The sequence below is a fragment of the Hippocampus zosterae genome, chromosome 4 (genome assembly GCF_025434085.1).
Source record: "Hippocampus zosterae strain Florida chromosome 4, ASM2543408v3, whole genome shotgun sequence".
NCBI classification, from domain to species: domain Eukaryota; kingdom Metazoa; phylum Chordata; class Actinopteri; order Syngnathiformes; family Syngnathidae; genus Hippocampus; species Hippocampus zosterae.
The window spans coordinates 14,857,771-14,872,705 of NC_067454.1; the positions used below are offsets into that span (position 1 = coordinate 14,857,771).

General features: G+C 40.8%; 1 protein-coding gene across 2 annotated transcripts; it reads right to left on the minus strand.

Annotated features, from left to right (window-relative positions):
• Nucleotides 1-1,736: 1,736 nt before the first annotated feature.
• znf280d (zinc finger protein 280D) lies at nucleotides 1,737-12,292 on the minus strand. 2 transcript variants are annotated; one of them, XM_052064113.1, is made up of 18 exons: nucleotides 12,168-12,292; nucleotides 11,758-11,978; nucleotides 11,572-11,668; nucleotides 11,012-11,236; nucleotides 10,871-10,939; nucleotides 9,976-10,082; nucleotides 9,709-9,896; nucleotides 8,249-8,406; nucleotides 8,058-8,158; nucleotides 7,835-7,981; nucleotides 6,456-6,590; nucleotides 6,141-6,367; nucleotides 5,610-5,750; nucleotides 5,437-5,505; nucleotides 4,959-5,074; nucleotides 4,855-4,876; nucleotides 4,529-4,694; nucleotides 1,737-2,924 (listed from the first exon to the last, which is right to left on the minus strand). In XM_052064113.1, the coding sequence occupies exons 1-18, from the start codon at nucleotides 12,289-12,291 to the stop codon at nucleotides 2,616-2,618; spliced, it is 2,622 nt and encodes an 873-aa protein (XP_051920073.1). In that variant the 5' UTR covers nucleotide 12,292; the 3' UTR covers nucleotides 1,737-2,615. The 2 variants fall into 2 exon arrangements, with proteins under 2 accessions (XP_051920073.1, XP_051920074.1); XM_052064114.1 differs by having other exon boundaries at nucleotides 2,696-2,924; nucleotides 4,621-4,694.
• Nucleotides 12,293-14,935: the final 2,643 nt, after the last annotated feature.

Below are 14,935 nucleotides of genomic sequence, written 5' to 3' on the forward strand. Positions count from 1 at the left end.
TCCACTTTTCAGAAGACACTTCATTCAACAAAGGTTTCAAAATACTGTACCTACACATGTTAGGGTATATTAAAATATTTTTAATTAAAAGCTTGTTTAGATTGCCACTTATGATGAAGCTGAAATTCATTATACTCGAGGCTCATTTAGTAAGGTTCCAGTTCAAAGTCCTTGTTCTAGTACGCTGGTTGTCCTCACGAGTAAGACTACTGCGAGGATAGCCAACATCACGCACTAGACACCTTTTGATCCCTGCCAGCAAAATGGTTTTGCCTCACAGGACAACATGTAGTTACCCTCCTTGTATCCCACAGTTGTCCTAGAGTGCAGAAATGTTATAGATATACAATACTGGATAGAATAAAAAACCTGTATTGGTAACGGTGCTAGACAGCCTTAGTAATGAAGCCAGAATGGTGCACAGCAGGGATGCTGCTCCTTCATGTTGGGGGAGCCATATGATTGGTCAGGACATCTGGTAAGGTGTAAAAGTCTTAAAGCTGGCCTCCCAGGCCTTTTAGACTAAAGTAAGTCTAAAAGCTGGCCTGGAGACAACTCTGGATCCCCCGTGGAAGAGCTGAATAGAGGGTGGGGAGGTCCAAGTATGGGCTCCCGAGACCCAAGCCGCTCAGTAAACTAATGGGAAAATTGATTTTTTTCCTCTTTAAAACATTTGTCAACTATGGGTTATGGGGCACATTAAAAGTAACCATAATTTGGAAATGATTTATCTGAGTCATATATTGTACGTCACAAAAGCTGGCGTTTGAACAGGGGTGTTTAGACTATATCCACTCTGTTGTGGTCCAATTCAAAACACGACAACATCCTGAAAAGGGCCCAGCAGAGGATGTACTTCCTGAGGCTGCTGAGGAAGCATGGCCTGCCACAGGAGGTGCTACGACAATTCTACACGGCAGTCATCGAATCAATCCTGTGTTCTTTTATCACGGTTTGGTTTGGGGCCGTGACAAAAAAAAAAATCAGACTTCAACGGACAGTTAGGAAGGCGGAAAAAAATCGTTGGCACCGCCCTACCGACTTTGGAGGACTTGCACGCTGCAAGAATCAAGACAAGGGCACAGAAAATCCTACTGGATACTCCGCACCCTGCCCACCACCTTTTCCAGCTACTCCCCTCAGGCAGGCGCTACTGATCCATGCGCACCAAGTCCAGCAGACACTTAAACAGCTTCTTCCCTCTAGCCATTAACTCCCTAAACAGTAACACAAATCTACCTGTATAGTGGCACTTTGCAATTTTGTACAACCCCGTTATCCACTTTATATTGTGTGGCATTACCACTATAATCACTGTAGCTCCAGCTCTGTACTTACTTGAACCACTGATGCATACTCCACTGCACCAGACACCTTTCAGCGCTCAAGGTCATCTGCACAATTGCACTACAAATACTGCTACTGGTCACTTTAAAATTGTTCAATGATTTTCTGCACCAACTGTACAACTGTTAATAGTATTGTATTCTACCACCGATCACTTTAGCTCTGCTTGATACTTTGCACATTGTCTCAGTTGTCACTGAGTGGTACCACCGCACTACGGTTCACTGACGTTACGGAATGTCCTGCCCTACTTATTTGTCATGTCCTTGTTTATGATGATACTAATACAGACAAATTCCTTGTGTGTTCTACATACTTGGCCAATAAAGATGATTCTGACAAAAGGGTTATGTATGACTAAATACTTCAATTACATTCCAGACGTCCAGTGAAGATCACCAGCAGGCTATTAATGCCATTTAATTATTTTTTAAACAAATACTGTAACCTGGAAATTAATGTACAGTATAACAGATATCAGAAGTAGAAATAACTGCCTTGATCACATGATCTAGACTATTCCACATGACATAAAACAAAGGAAGAAAACAATACTATAAATTGTAAACCAAGACATTTGTGCACCAGGATTGTTCCTTAACCTTAACATACACGTCTTAAGTAAACTTTTTTTTTTTAAATAAATATTTCAACTTTAGATTTGTGTTTTGAACTCATGATTGGAATGTGGAAAAGAACCACAACCAATGGACATTTTCTACATCAGCGTAACATCTTTGGTTTCGGGACAAAGCCTAAAACCATGGTGTCAATGTTTCGAGCTTCAGTAGGGTAATGGATGATCCTGCATCAGGCGCATTATTGAATATCATGCCCTCTTGCGGCCTATTTAAAAACACTTCTCTTAAGGCATTTCAGGTCAAATGCCATCAAAATAAAACCAACGGCCCATCTTGGTACACGACAACTAAAGAACTGTGTGAAAGACATTTTAACATATTCAATAAAACGGTTCTGCACAAAAAAATAAAAAATATAAAAGTGTGCCAGGCGGATGCCGAAGGTTCAAACGCATCGCGAGGCTCACTAGTGGGATCCCAATGATGTTTTCTAAATGTACCGATATGAGTTTAACAGCATCCACTATCATGACATATCTACAATGTTCCTTTGGCGGGACATCTTGACTGATTCATGGTTGGATGAATGACAAATTCTGCCATTCTTCGATGGGGAACACTTGAATGGTTTGAGAAGTATAAAAAGAGTTTGTTGGTAGTGGCTCTGTTGGTACCGCCGTTTGCTGCTCAATCAGATATTTGATCAGGTTGACAGTTATCCGTGATATTCAAGTCTCCAATTGGCTCAACATCATCGACGCCATCCAACGCGCAAGAGGAGGAGCCAGCCTGCATCACATTTTCGCTCGAAGAATCTTCAACAGGTGAGGAGACAGATTGCATTGCGTTTTCTCCGACAGAATCTTCGGGAGCTGCAGGCAATACGGGCAAAGGTTTAAGTTGTTCAACCTTGGCGTGAAGTAAGTGTTCCATCTTCTCGATTTGCACCGGTTCGAAGGTCGTTTCCGTTGGTGATGACTTCAAAACTGTGAGTGACTGTGTAAAAATACAAATATCCAGAGTTTAGTGTCAATATGAATAAAACAATGACAATGTTTGCTTGAGTTTAGGAGGCTACAAATGAGGAGAGTAAGGCTGCAACTAATATTTATTTTTAGGGATGGTGAATACTGAAGGCTGCTGAATAAAAAATAAAATACGTGAAAAAACTAACAATTGTAAAAAGCACAGCCACCTCATCTATATCTATATTTATATTGCACTTAATTGTGCATGCAAACACTTTGGTTTTCTTCTTTCTACTATCCTGTCTATTGTCATTGTCATCTGCAGCGTATTGCATGTAATAAGAACGCAAGTTGGAGGCATGATTAGTGACCAAAAGTATTTAAATTAAAATAGTCAAGTCAACAAGTCAAAATAAAGGAAAATTAACAACTAACAAGGCGGGTGAATGCAAATAACAAATACTACTACTTTCGGAAAGAATAAAATAACAACAACAAACAAACATTCTAAATACAGTCATACCTCGGTTTTCGACTATAATCCGCTCCAGAAAGCTGTTCGAAAACCGAAACCACGTTCTTAAAAAAAAAAATCTTTATTGAACACGCCTGCTCACAATAAAACGCTACACGTGTGTCACTTCCTCGTCTACCTGAGGAAGCATCACTTTCTCGTGTAAGGTGAGAGGAGTCCAGTGGCGCTTTCAAGTGCGCTCAGTTTGGTCGAGAACCGATTTTTGGTCGTAATCCGAGGCATAAAAAAACTGTAAATTTTTGGTCGAAAACAGATTTGGTCGAGAACAGAGACATTCGAAAACCAAGGTTTGACTGTAGCTATTTACGATATATATATATATATATATATATATATATATATATATATATATATATATATATATATATATATATATATATATATATATATATTAAAGGCCTTCGGAGCATGCTGGTTAGCGGGCACTCCTTCAAACTATAGAAGCATCACAGTTTTTATTTTGAGCCTCATCAAAACACAAAGAATAACAAAATTGAAAATGACAGCTTTTAACGTTTTTTTCCCAATATGCCGGACACTGTCCCAAAAAGCTTCGCTGGGCTGCTTAAAGCAAGTATGACTCGTGTTAAAAAATACAATGCGTGTAATTCTTTTTGTTGTGTGTTTAGTCTTATAGTAAACTCCAACTAGCGTGTCATTGAACAGCTGCAAGTACGCTCAGGAAGGGATGGGAGAACAATCGACGCAAGACATGAGGCGTTCAAGGTATTTTGACAATGTTGAGAACTTGCCAACACACTGCATCATTCGGTATATTAATTGCTATTCTTCCATTATAATATTCTTAATCATGAGAAGCCAAAATGAATTTCCGATTCAATTGCTTAGCCCAAGAATGTAGATGACTATCCCCCCCCACCCCCCATGTTTGTCCCTTTGGCTTCTGAACTAATTGTAAACATTGATTGCACCTTTTGAGCCATTAAAAGCTAAATCCCGGTGAGTTTCTGATGCAGCTCAGAATGTTGTTGGATTAGAATAGATTACAGAACTCATGACACTTGCTCCTCAGACCACACAAGTTTGTGTATGTGTTGCAACATGACTCCATAGCGAATGCACTACATCGAGCATACCTTTGAGGAGTGATCAGATGTTTCTGTGTTGTTTTGGTGTGCAGTTTGATTGACGATGATCGGTTTGTCGTGTCTCTGGCAGGCAATATCACCCGTTTCTCGAGCCTCCTTCAGTTTGGGGAGTATTTCCTTCCTTTTCATTCGGACAGTCTCACTGTAGTCCTGGCTTGATTCAGAAGACAATATAAGTTTACAAATGAATTTATGTGTTGTCATGAGATGGTTCAAAAAGTGAATTCCCATTGTGGGGGTATTATGTCGGTCGTGTTTTTGTGTTTGTGGCGCTAATGTCACAGTCCAATATGTACGTCACGTTTTGTACTCACACTCCAGTTTCGGCTTTGACACCTGTTGGGTTCAAAACAGAAGAAGGCTTTAAAGAGAAGTGACACAACACACAACGTGATGTGACAAGCTTCAAAACTCATACCTTTCTCCTCAATGACTTTGCATATGTGATTTGTTCTGTCATTTAAATGTTTGCTCATCACATCGCCGCCTGACGCATCCACCAGGAGGTCACAGTTGAGACACACCAGCGTTAATCTACAGGAAAAGCGACCCTTTATCAGATGTGAAACTAAATTAATTCATTCACCGACAGCCGTTTTCATGACAGAGTTCCCCCATATTGCCAACCGTTTTAGAGCATTTTGACTGACTGTTTCAGCCACAGAGGATAGGTTGTTTTGGGACCGTATAGCACAACATAAGATTGTTTCTGTTTTATTTGATTATTTCTGTTACATTCTTTCGTAATCAGAAGTAGAACAAAGAAGAACAAAACGGAACACAAACATTTTGAGCAGAACAGTGACTTTGCTGCTAATATTTGGTTCAAAAATCCAGTTGAGTATATACATCCACTGTTGTGTAAGACAGCAATCAACCCAAATTAGAAAACCTACTTCATTGCAGATGAGTGTTTCCTCTGATCCACTTTGGAAAACCTGCTCTTGCTGACTGTGCTGTGAAATCTAAACAAAGAGCAATAAATAAATACAAAATAAAAACCCATCATCACCACCACCAGTTACTAAGATACACACTGAAACCAGCTGCCTAAACTTGAAAAAAATACCGTATCATGTGATTTCCAATGGCAACTTTGCAACTTGTCCGATAATTGCAGGCGCCACAATCCGAAGAGAGCAAGAAGTGGGAAGAGAAGTCATCGATTTTGGTGTTGCACTCAATGCAGGTGTAGCAACCTCCATTCACACTGAAATTTGGAAACGAGCACACCGTCAAAGAAATATTGACTCGCCTGTCCGATCCCACCATTCTTTCTACCAATCTATAAGAACCTGTGTTGTATGATTGAATCCAGCAGCCATTTTTGATGACTTAGCTCAATTACTCCGAATCACAACGCTTTACAAACTTAACTGTCGTATTTTTAACCAGCCTAATGGGTGTCTGGAAAAAAATAATTACCCCCAAAATGAGCTACTTTGCATATCTCAGTGCTCCAATAATGTCTATTAAGCTTGCTCCTGGTCTGGCATGAATACTCGGAAGCTCCATAATAGTGAATCCTGAAAAACAGCCTCTGGTAGACTGAATGTTTCCAGACGGAATTTTGGCAAAGCAAAGATTTCAGGTAACAAACCTCATGCTTTTGAGTGACAGGTTGCAATTGGTAGCAGAATTCCCTTTATTCTTCAGAACTGCCTTGGGCTTGACTGCTTCGGAGGAGTTACGTTTGGATTTGCCCAAACCACCAGGTTTGATTTTTGCACTGTTGCTCAGCGTTTCAGGAGTTAAAACGACAGCAGATCGATCCACTGAACTCGACATGGTGACTGTCTTGGCACTGAGGGAGGCCCGAATAGTCACCTGCGGTGCGGAAGTAAAAGAGAATATTAATGTCATGAAGATACTTATTAACCTGATTAGGGGATGATGTCGATGAGATAAATCACACCTTTGTCCCCGCGGGCAGGCCCTCCAGTACTGAAGGCTTTTTAAAAGTCTTGTGGACTTGAGCCCTGTGGTCGATTCTATCTTTGTAGGTGAGGAAATTCAGTCGACATTTTCCGCAGCGATGGATGCCTTTTTTCTGAAACACAAAACAGATTGCACACGATGTAAAACATTGAATCGGTCTTAGTCAACTTTCTTCCAGTCTTATCAAATTACTGTATATATCGGTAGTATTTTGAATGCAGACACAAAATGTCTGGGAAAGTGTTTTCATGGAGAATTTGCTTCCAGCTCATTTATGAAGTTCTCTGTTTGCATGTTTTTTTCTCCAATGTTTATTAAATACACTTTGCCTGTTTTCACACTTTGGTTAAAAGAAACCCTGTTGCAACTGTGTTGTAGCTCGTCTGTTCGTGTGCCAGGAGATACAGCAAATCACTCAGTTACATTCATTTCATTGATTCAAAAATGTATTATTATTTACGCCAAATAGTGCAGTGTTTTTGGACCTTTAAGCGCACCGTATGATTACGCGCAATCACAATGAGCGGGTCCGTTGTAAAACATTCTCATTCATGAAGTGCACCGGGTTACAAGGCACATTATCTTTGTGAGCAATGTATGTCAAAATAGTTTATTCTAATTGTACCATATATTTAATTGATACATTTAACGCTACTACGCAAGGTTCAGTTCAGACACGAGGTATTGGGCAGCACCGCGTAGGTGTATTTTCCTTGCTTTTGTTCACTTACCGGGAAAGAGGAGGGGATCCTTTGACTGACGGGGGGGGGGGGGGGGGGGGGGTTCTGCGTTTGAATGTATCTTCATAGGAATGAGTTGTGTGGTCAAATTAATGCTCATAGCGTTTTGCAATTGGCGAATGCAAAACGCTATCTTTGTTTGACAAATCAACAGCGATAAACAAGTCAGCATTAGCCAAACTTCTTTGCTCAGCCCTGGCGGATATTGGAAGCCTACTGTGAAGTTTACCTCAAGCATGGGAAAGTGCCGCAAGAAACACTTTGCGTTTCGATTTGAAATACTGTAGTTCATGATTTCACTGTATGACAGCCCCCCCGATACTCAAACAGACAGAGATCTGGGCATGCGCAGTTTGCGCGGGAGAACTTGAGTTGGTTATGGTGGAACGCAAACAGGTGGTTGCGGCGTTAGTGGAATAAAAAAATTTGAAAGCTAAATGTAAGTTGACAGCTTGCGCTCGTCTCACCGCAACATTAAGCGAGTAGGACTACATGCATATTAATGAATAATATGTGCCTTCGAAAAAGTTGAGTAAACGCTACCCTCAACTATTGTAGTACGTGACGTACTACTCGTTGCTTTGTTTGAGAGGATCATTGGAAGGCAGCATCTTACCTGATGTTTCATGAAATGATGCATGTAACACTGACCATTTCTCAGAATTCTGAGACAAAAAGGACACAGCAGGTCTTTTGTGTTTACATGGACACTTCGGAAATGTGTCTCCACGTCCGAGAAAAAGGAAGATCTGTAATTGCACACCTGTGTGGAGGAGACAGCCATGAGTTAATATGTATCACAATTTGCATATGATTTGAAACATTTCGAGGCAACGGACTTGACAGACGTAGGGCATCTCCCCGGGCTTGTGGTTGTCTTTCATATGCTCCAGAAGCACTTGCTCAGACTCAAACGCAAGCTCACATATCTTGCAATTCGCTAAAAAGAAGGAAATAAAAAGAATAAAACAGACACTCAAGGCGCTGCACAGAACTGGACGTGAACTGATCAGGTCTTCATGTGACATACTGGAAGATTCGATGAGGCTGTGCGCGCTCTCGATGTGGCACTGCAGATGGAATGGAGTTGTGTACTGGCGGTAACAATGCTGGCAAGTTATGTGGCTCTCCCAGGACTCATTGTTCTGCTTCTCCAGCTCCAGGTGGTGCTTCATGTGGTTCATGAACCTGGAACAGAAGGAGAGACACACTTGTCACATTCACGCTCAGGAGTGATGGTATTGTTTGACCTTCCAAGAAGTTGCTAGAGAATGAAGTATTTTTTCCGTGCTTACAGCTGTTAGCAATGTTCATACAAGGGGCTTGGATAGATGGTTAAATCTTGAAATCCCAACAGCTAACAATACCTTTGAGCGCTGTATTTTCCTGATTTAAAAAGTTGCCATTTCTTTGGAGAGGGGAGGAGGAGGGGGCGGGGGGGGGTTGACCAATGGTATCGCTATGTAATTTGTAAGGTGCGGGTCCCACAGCTGTACAAAGGATAAATTAGGCCCTCTCCGTTCGCCTCACTTTATATGCTGGATTATAATGGACCTTCCTTTTAATTACAGTAAGTTTTGTTTTGTCTAATGATGCAGTGACAATAAACGCATCCACGGCTATGTACCACGAATGCCCAATGAACAGAGACCCATTCATCAGTCTGTCCTTTTCTGCTACCTCAGCTCCCCTGATAGAATCTCTCATGTGTGTAACCTTTGACCACTACAGCGAGAGGGCAATTGAGGTACAGATGTGCGTCCCCATTAAAATGTGCTTACAGACGCTTTCTTTTAAGCGTTTCTACCACAGTTAATCAAAAGAATGGTTCATACACCGCCTAAACGAGTGCTCATTTTTCATCTTTCGGCCCACAAGGGTAAACAGTCTACCAAAGTCATCCATCTAAGATGTTCAATGTGTCTTTCTTGGCAACAATATTTTTACAGTGGGGCCTTGGACATCAGAATCTGGCAATGAGCCTTCTGTTTGTGCAGCGGTCAACTTCAAATACAGTTATATTGAAACGTGTGGAATCTCAGTGCGTAGCCAGGCTTCCATAATTGATAGATGCAACTGTCCGAATTCAGCGATTTCATTTTAGATCACCCATCTTTGCGTGTTATGGATCTGGCTTTGGAGGTGAGAGTGGCTTAGCAGCGGAGTTAGAGTGGTTAGCGTGTACCTTAGCCTGGCCATAGGACATCTCAGCAGCCCTGTTGATCAGGATTGCCTGAAAATTATTATTTTTTTCTTTTTTCAGAATAACTAGCTTCATGGAGCAGTTCGTGCATCTGCTCTGCAGCCAAAGTGCTTTGTATATGCCGGGGCCTCTGTCTGAATGCTTGTTTGCTAAACTGCCAAATGCTTTCATGCTCATCCGCAGCCCGTAAAGGAAAAAAGATCCATACACCAAGATGTGAAACCATGTTTTCTTACGCACCGACTGCCAACGCAAGCTTTAAGATTTCGTGTTGATCATGAACATACTTGATGTTGCTTTTGAGAACTTTGCTGCAGCTTTGACACTTGAAAGTGATGCTGCTTCTCTGCAGCGATGCCTTGGGAGGATCACCCTCAAATCTCCCATAGTAGAATTCTGACACCAGCATGATGCGTTTGTGCGTGACAATGTTATTGGTAAGCAGAGCGTTCCCTTCCACTTTAGCCTGACAACTCTGAAACGATAGATTTAGACATTAAAATCCAGAAAGCATCAATAAAATATTTAAATGAAACATTGATGAACAAACATACAGTCATATGACAATCCAACACCTCCTGCTGTAGGAATTCTTCTTTACAGTTTGGGCAATTTTTCTTAATGTCACCATTTTCCAATGGTTTGGTCACGTTTGCTTGGCCTAAAGGTACAAAAAAAAGCATAGGAATAACTACAGTGAGTGACAATGCAAAAGTTAATCACAAACCGCCCCCCCAACAACATGAAAGTGCAGAGGAAATTTTGGTATTATTCTGGAGGAGTCGATTAATTGGGTCTTAGAACAAATGCAGCAAAATGGAGTGCACTACTACAGTGCTGTGATATAGTTTTTGCCTCCTTCCTGATTCCAAATACTTTTTCACGGCACTGTACTTTGCTGCAACCAGAAGATGCTCGCCTCTCGTTTGTGGCCTGAAGAGAACAACATGGCATTAGCAACTTGAACTACATCCTCGCAGACCTTCAAGACTGCAAATCCTATTCAGAGCATTTGGTGCAGATCAAAATTAGGGTTAATCCTTGGTGGGGTTCAGCGTCAATTGAGTTCCATTATAGTTGTGCAGAGAACAGCTGCATAGGGAGCAGTAACACATGGAAACAATATACAACAATACTCTGAGGCATACATTCCTTCTGCTCTGTGGGAACAATGAATATTACCGAGCTTACAATAATTAGGGACCTCTGCCTCTTCTACTTGTTCTTATTATGCTGCATCTCTTGTAGTAGATATGTGTGTGTGTATATAAATATATATATATCTATAGTGCTCCCCAGCATGTTCCAGCACAACGCTGTACTACACTACAGGCGCATGACTCTAAATTCAAATGTATACTGTAAAAGGCCGTGACAACAAATTGCTGAAAAAAAACCACTTTGGTTTATTGTACTTGGCAATAAAAGTTGTAAAGAGTAAAAACTTACAGACATCATCTTTGAATCTTTTTGCAGCAGTGTCTATTTGCTGAGCTGGCAAGACCCGCTTCAGGGTCTCTGTGGAGTATACAAAATAAGCATATTGAGTAACGCATGCTCAAATTAGCATGACTCCTTTCAAGGGCACACCTTTGTTTAAGCTGTTAGCCTGACCAGGCAAGGCAATGGTCTGCAGAGAAGTGGCCTGGCTGACTTGTAGCAGATGGGGTTTGGTTGTATATACAGTAGGGTTCTGCACATTAGCCAACGTCACAACATTGTTTCGGATCTGCTGCACATGAGGCCGATGGACAACACCGGGCACCGCAGTTGTTACTGGTGAAAACCGCTGGATGAGCTGCTGTGGCTGACCGGCTGAAATACACAACATCCCAACTCTTAAAAGTGCACTCAAAACCACAATTAACAAACATCAGCTATATTCGTATTTTAAATAACCAACAAAGTGAATGCAGAAATCTGTTGCTTAGTACATTATACAGGTTTGAATATAATTGTTGACCATGTGCGTCATTGTGGCGTGAGAAAGACCCATGACAACAGTTCGATATGTTCCAGTCACTGGAGGCATGAAGCGAATATTTGTCACAGTCAAAAATGTAGTTATGTGGAAACATGAGCAACACAATAGACGACACATGACAGTTGAGCGGGGCGTGCTTCCAATGACATAAGCAACTGAACTTTACCTGTTACAAGGGCAAATTTGGTCCCAGGAGGATACTGATTCCCAAGTGTGGCAATGAGGTTGTTGTTGCTGGTTAACTGTTGGGTTACGATTAACCCCTTGGATTAAAACAGATCAATATGTAGAATATTACTTACTCAAGGCACATGGAGGGGGAACATTTATTAAATGGTTTAAAGTACAATACCTGATCATTGACAATAACAGGCTGCGGAGTCAGTGTTGTGAAACCAGATGAAGAGGTGCTAATGGCATTTCCAGCTATTTTCAAAGGTAACATTATAGAAGAGGAGGCTGGGGTTGACGCAGGAGCAGGAGCAGGAGCAGGAGCAGAGTTGGTTTCTTGTTTCTCCACATTGGTCTTTGAGGGAGGTGGAGAGATTGGCGGCACCTCTTTTTCGTTTTTTGCTGGAAGACACGTTTTTAAAAAACAAATGGACATCTGATATTAGGTGCAATGACCAAAATAATAGTTTAGGACAAATACATTGAGATAACAACTAAAAAATCTCTTCATGGCCAATTAACAGCTCCACATATAGTATCACAGTAATGAAAATATACCCAAACAGTAATTGTCATAAAAAGTGTACATACATACTACTCCAACAAATATGGGCTCGTCGTCATCATCATCATCCTCAATTAACACATGCTGAGGCGCTGGTTTCTGCCATGGTTCGAGCTCCTCTTCCTCACATTCCATAAAGAGTTCAGACATTTTGGATCTACAATACACACACACAAAAATTATATAAATATATATTAGAGGTGTCAAACGATTAAAATATTTCATCAAAAACACAACTGTCATAATTACCGTAACTCAAATTAACTAACAAATAATTGTCATTACTCACACATTTTTTTATCGTTTCTAAATTTCCTTTTATATTTTTTGTCCTATTTCTTCCCGTTTTTAAATGCTCTCATCAACATGGAATCATGAATCAGTTTTCTATGTACAAAATGCAAATATTTACCGAAACAACAATTTAGATTTTCAATTTTACATGATCATTTTTCACTTGGAGCAGTTATTCACACATAATCTCTCACACAATGTTACTGTCTATCAACAACAGTGAAAAAAATATTTTGCCACACAACAGCCCCTTTACCAGCTCTTTTTAGGGAATCAAACCGGAGCTGTATAAAATTATACAGTGCACACCTAAGGTAAACGAGTACTCAGCCTGTAGTGGATTTAAGCCGTGGTTGCATAATTGTTTTTTCTCAAGTTTGCTTTGAACACAGCAGTCAGGCTATGTTTATTCTGTTGGACATTCTTGCGAGGAAGTCTCTCTATGGTTTTGTGTAAACATAATTTCGGATGACTACACTTGGTTCGAAACAACACTGGAGATGTTTTCTTATTTTCAGCGTGGTCGCGACCACTGCACCGTTGAACTCTCGACGTGTCTCAGTGCACCGTCACTGTCAGATGAACACAGAGAAGCATCACCCCCTTTATTTATATGGACACGGAACACGGTAACCTTCCACACAATATATATATATATATATATATATATATATATAAACTTTTAAATAAAAGCAAACTTTTTTGTGTATCACTTTCCATGCATTAAAAATGCAATACAGAAATAAATAGGGAAAAAATACTATTAAAAAAACTGACAATAAGATAGGGGCGAGGGAATCATGATTGATTAATTAATTAGCATTTCCATGTAGAAGGCTTCCATTGTTCATAGCAAGCTGCTGCTGTGTAGTACGAACACGAACAATGGCTTTTAGAGAAGAAAAGCTAGTTTGAAAAAGCAAAGTCAATGAGAGGCCAAATTCTAAAAACATAACTAGTGAGTTGAATTGCCACGAAGAAACAGATAAATTGTAAATTTCCCCAGTGTGGGACGAATAAAGGATATCTTATAACATGAGCAGAATCACACTGCTTTCCATATGAAAGGAAAGGAGCCAGTGGAAAGCAATCAAGAATGATTTGCAATGAAAATTGCCCAAAGACACCCAATGTCCATTCCTTTGTTGCAAAAGCAGTGATTTATCAAAGGGTTGGATGTTTTTGAACTCTCGTATGTGGTTGTACTAGCACTTCAAAAAAACATTACGCTTCAAGGATTTAGAGGTAAAAAATAAAACAAGCCATGTCATTGTTTGGACCTCATGGGTTAAAATTAGGGGTGGAGGGAGAGTTGGGTTTTATAGTCCTAATGTAATGCATCCATTTTCTAATGTGTTTATCCTCAAAAGAGTCGCGGGCGTGCTGGAACATATCCCAGCTGGTTTCTGGCAGTAGGCGGGGTATACCTTTGTTGCCAATTTAGTTGCCAATCGCAGGGCACACAGAGACGAACAACCATTCGCTCCGTCAGAAGCAACCGTCTCTGTGTGCCCTGCGATTGGCTGGCAACCGGTTCAGGGTGTCCCTCGCATACTGCCGGAAGACGGCTGGGATAGGCTGCAGCTCCCCCCCCCCCCCCGTTTCAAATTGGAAACAGAGAAGGAGAGCAAGATTCTGAGATGTTCCAGTAGTATTTCATAATGATGGTAAAAGGTAATTCCATGCCAAATCACCCAGTGGATTTTAATTTAAATAAAACTAAATAGAAAATTTGCATGTTTTGAAATGAAGTCCTGGTAGAGTTGTCTGGTGATGTCCCTTTTGAATGTTGTCAATTAATGGTTTATAGGGTTAACATATTTGTGAAAAATTTTATTTGACTTATTTTAAACTTAAAACGCGGATGTATTTGTAGATCTGAAAAACATGTGAAAATTGCAGATGTACTTGTGTGATTAATTTTGACACAATTCTCTCCCCATCAGGGATCACACTGATGCCTTTTTGCTCTGTGCATTGTGCGTAGTAAATAAATGAACAATAAATAGATATATATAGTACCAGCAGACCAGTGATGGACTACTATGACTTACAAAGAACAATTAAAACAGAAGAATGTAAACATTTAGTTAGTTTAACAGAGTAATTTTTTCTTCTGTACCAAATATTATATATTCATTCATTTTTCATTCATTCATCTTCCGAACCGCTTGATCCTCACTAGGGTCGAGGGGGGTGCTGGAGCCCATCCCAGCTGTCTCCGGGCAGTAGGCGGGGGACAACCTGAATCGGTTGCCAGCCAATCACAGGACACACAGAGACGAACAACCATCCACGCTCACACTCACACCTAGGGACAATTTAGAGTGTTCAATCAGCCTGCCACAAGTGTTTTTTGGAAAGTGGGAGGAAACCGGAGCACCCGGAGAAAACCCACACAGGCCCGGGGAGAACATGCAAACTCCACACAGGGAGTCCGGAGCTGGAATCGAACCCGGTACCTCTGCACTGTGAAGCCGACGTGCTAACCACTGGACTA

Coding starts and splice junctions, on each gene's coding strand:
- znf280d (XM_052064113.1), bottom strand. CDS start 12,291: ATGTCTGAACTCTTTATGGAATGTGAGGAAGAGGAGCTCGAACCATGG. Junction 9,897..9,975: donor TGTTGGATTGTCATATGACT/GTATGTTTGTTC, acceptor CTATCGTTTCAG/AGTTGTCAGGCTAAAGTGGA. Junction 6,591..7,834: donor ATCATTTCATGAAACATCAG/GTAAGATGCTGC, acceptor TTTGTGTTTCAG/AAAAAAGGCATCCATCGCTG.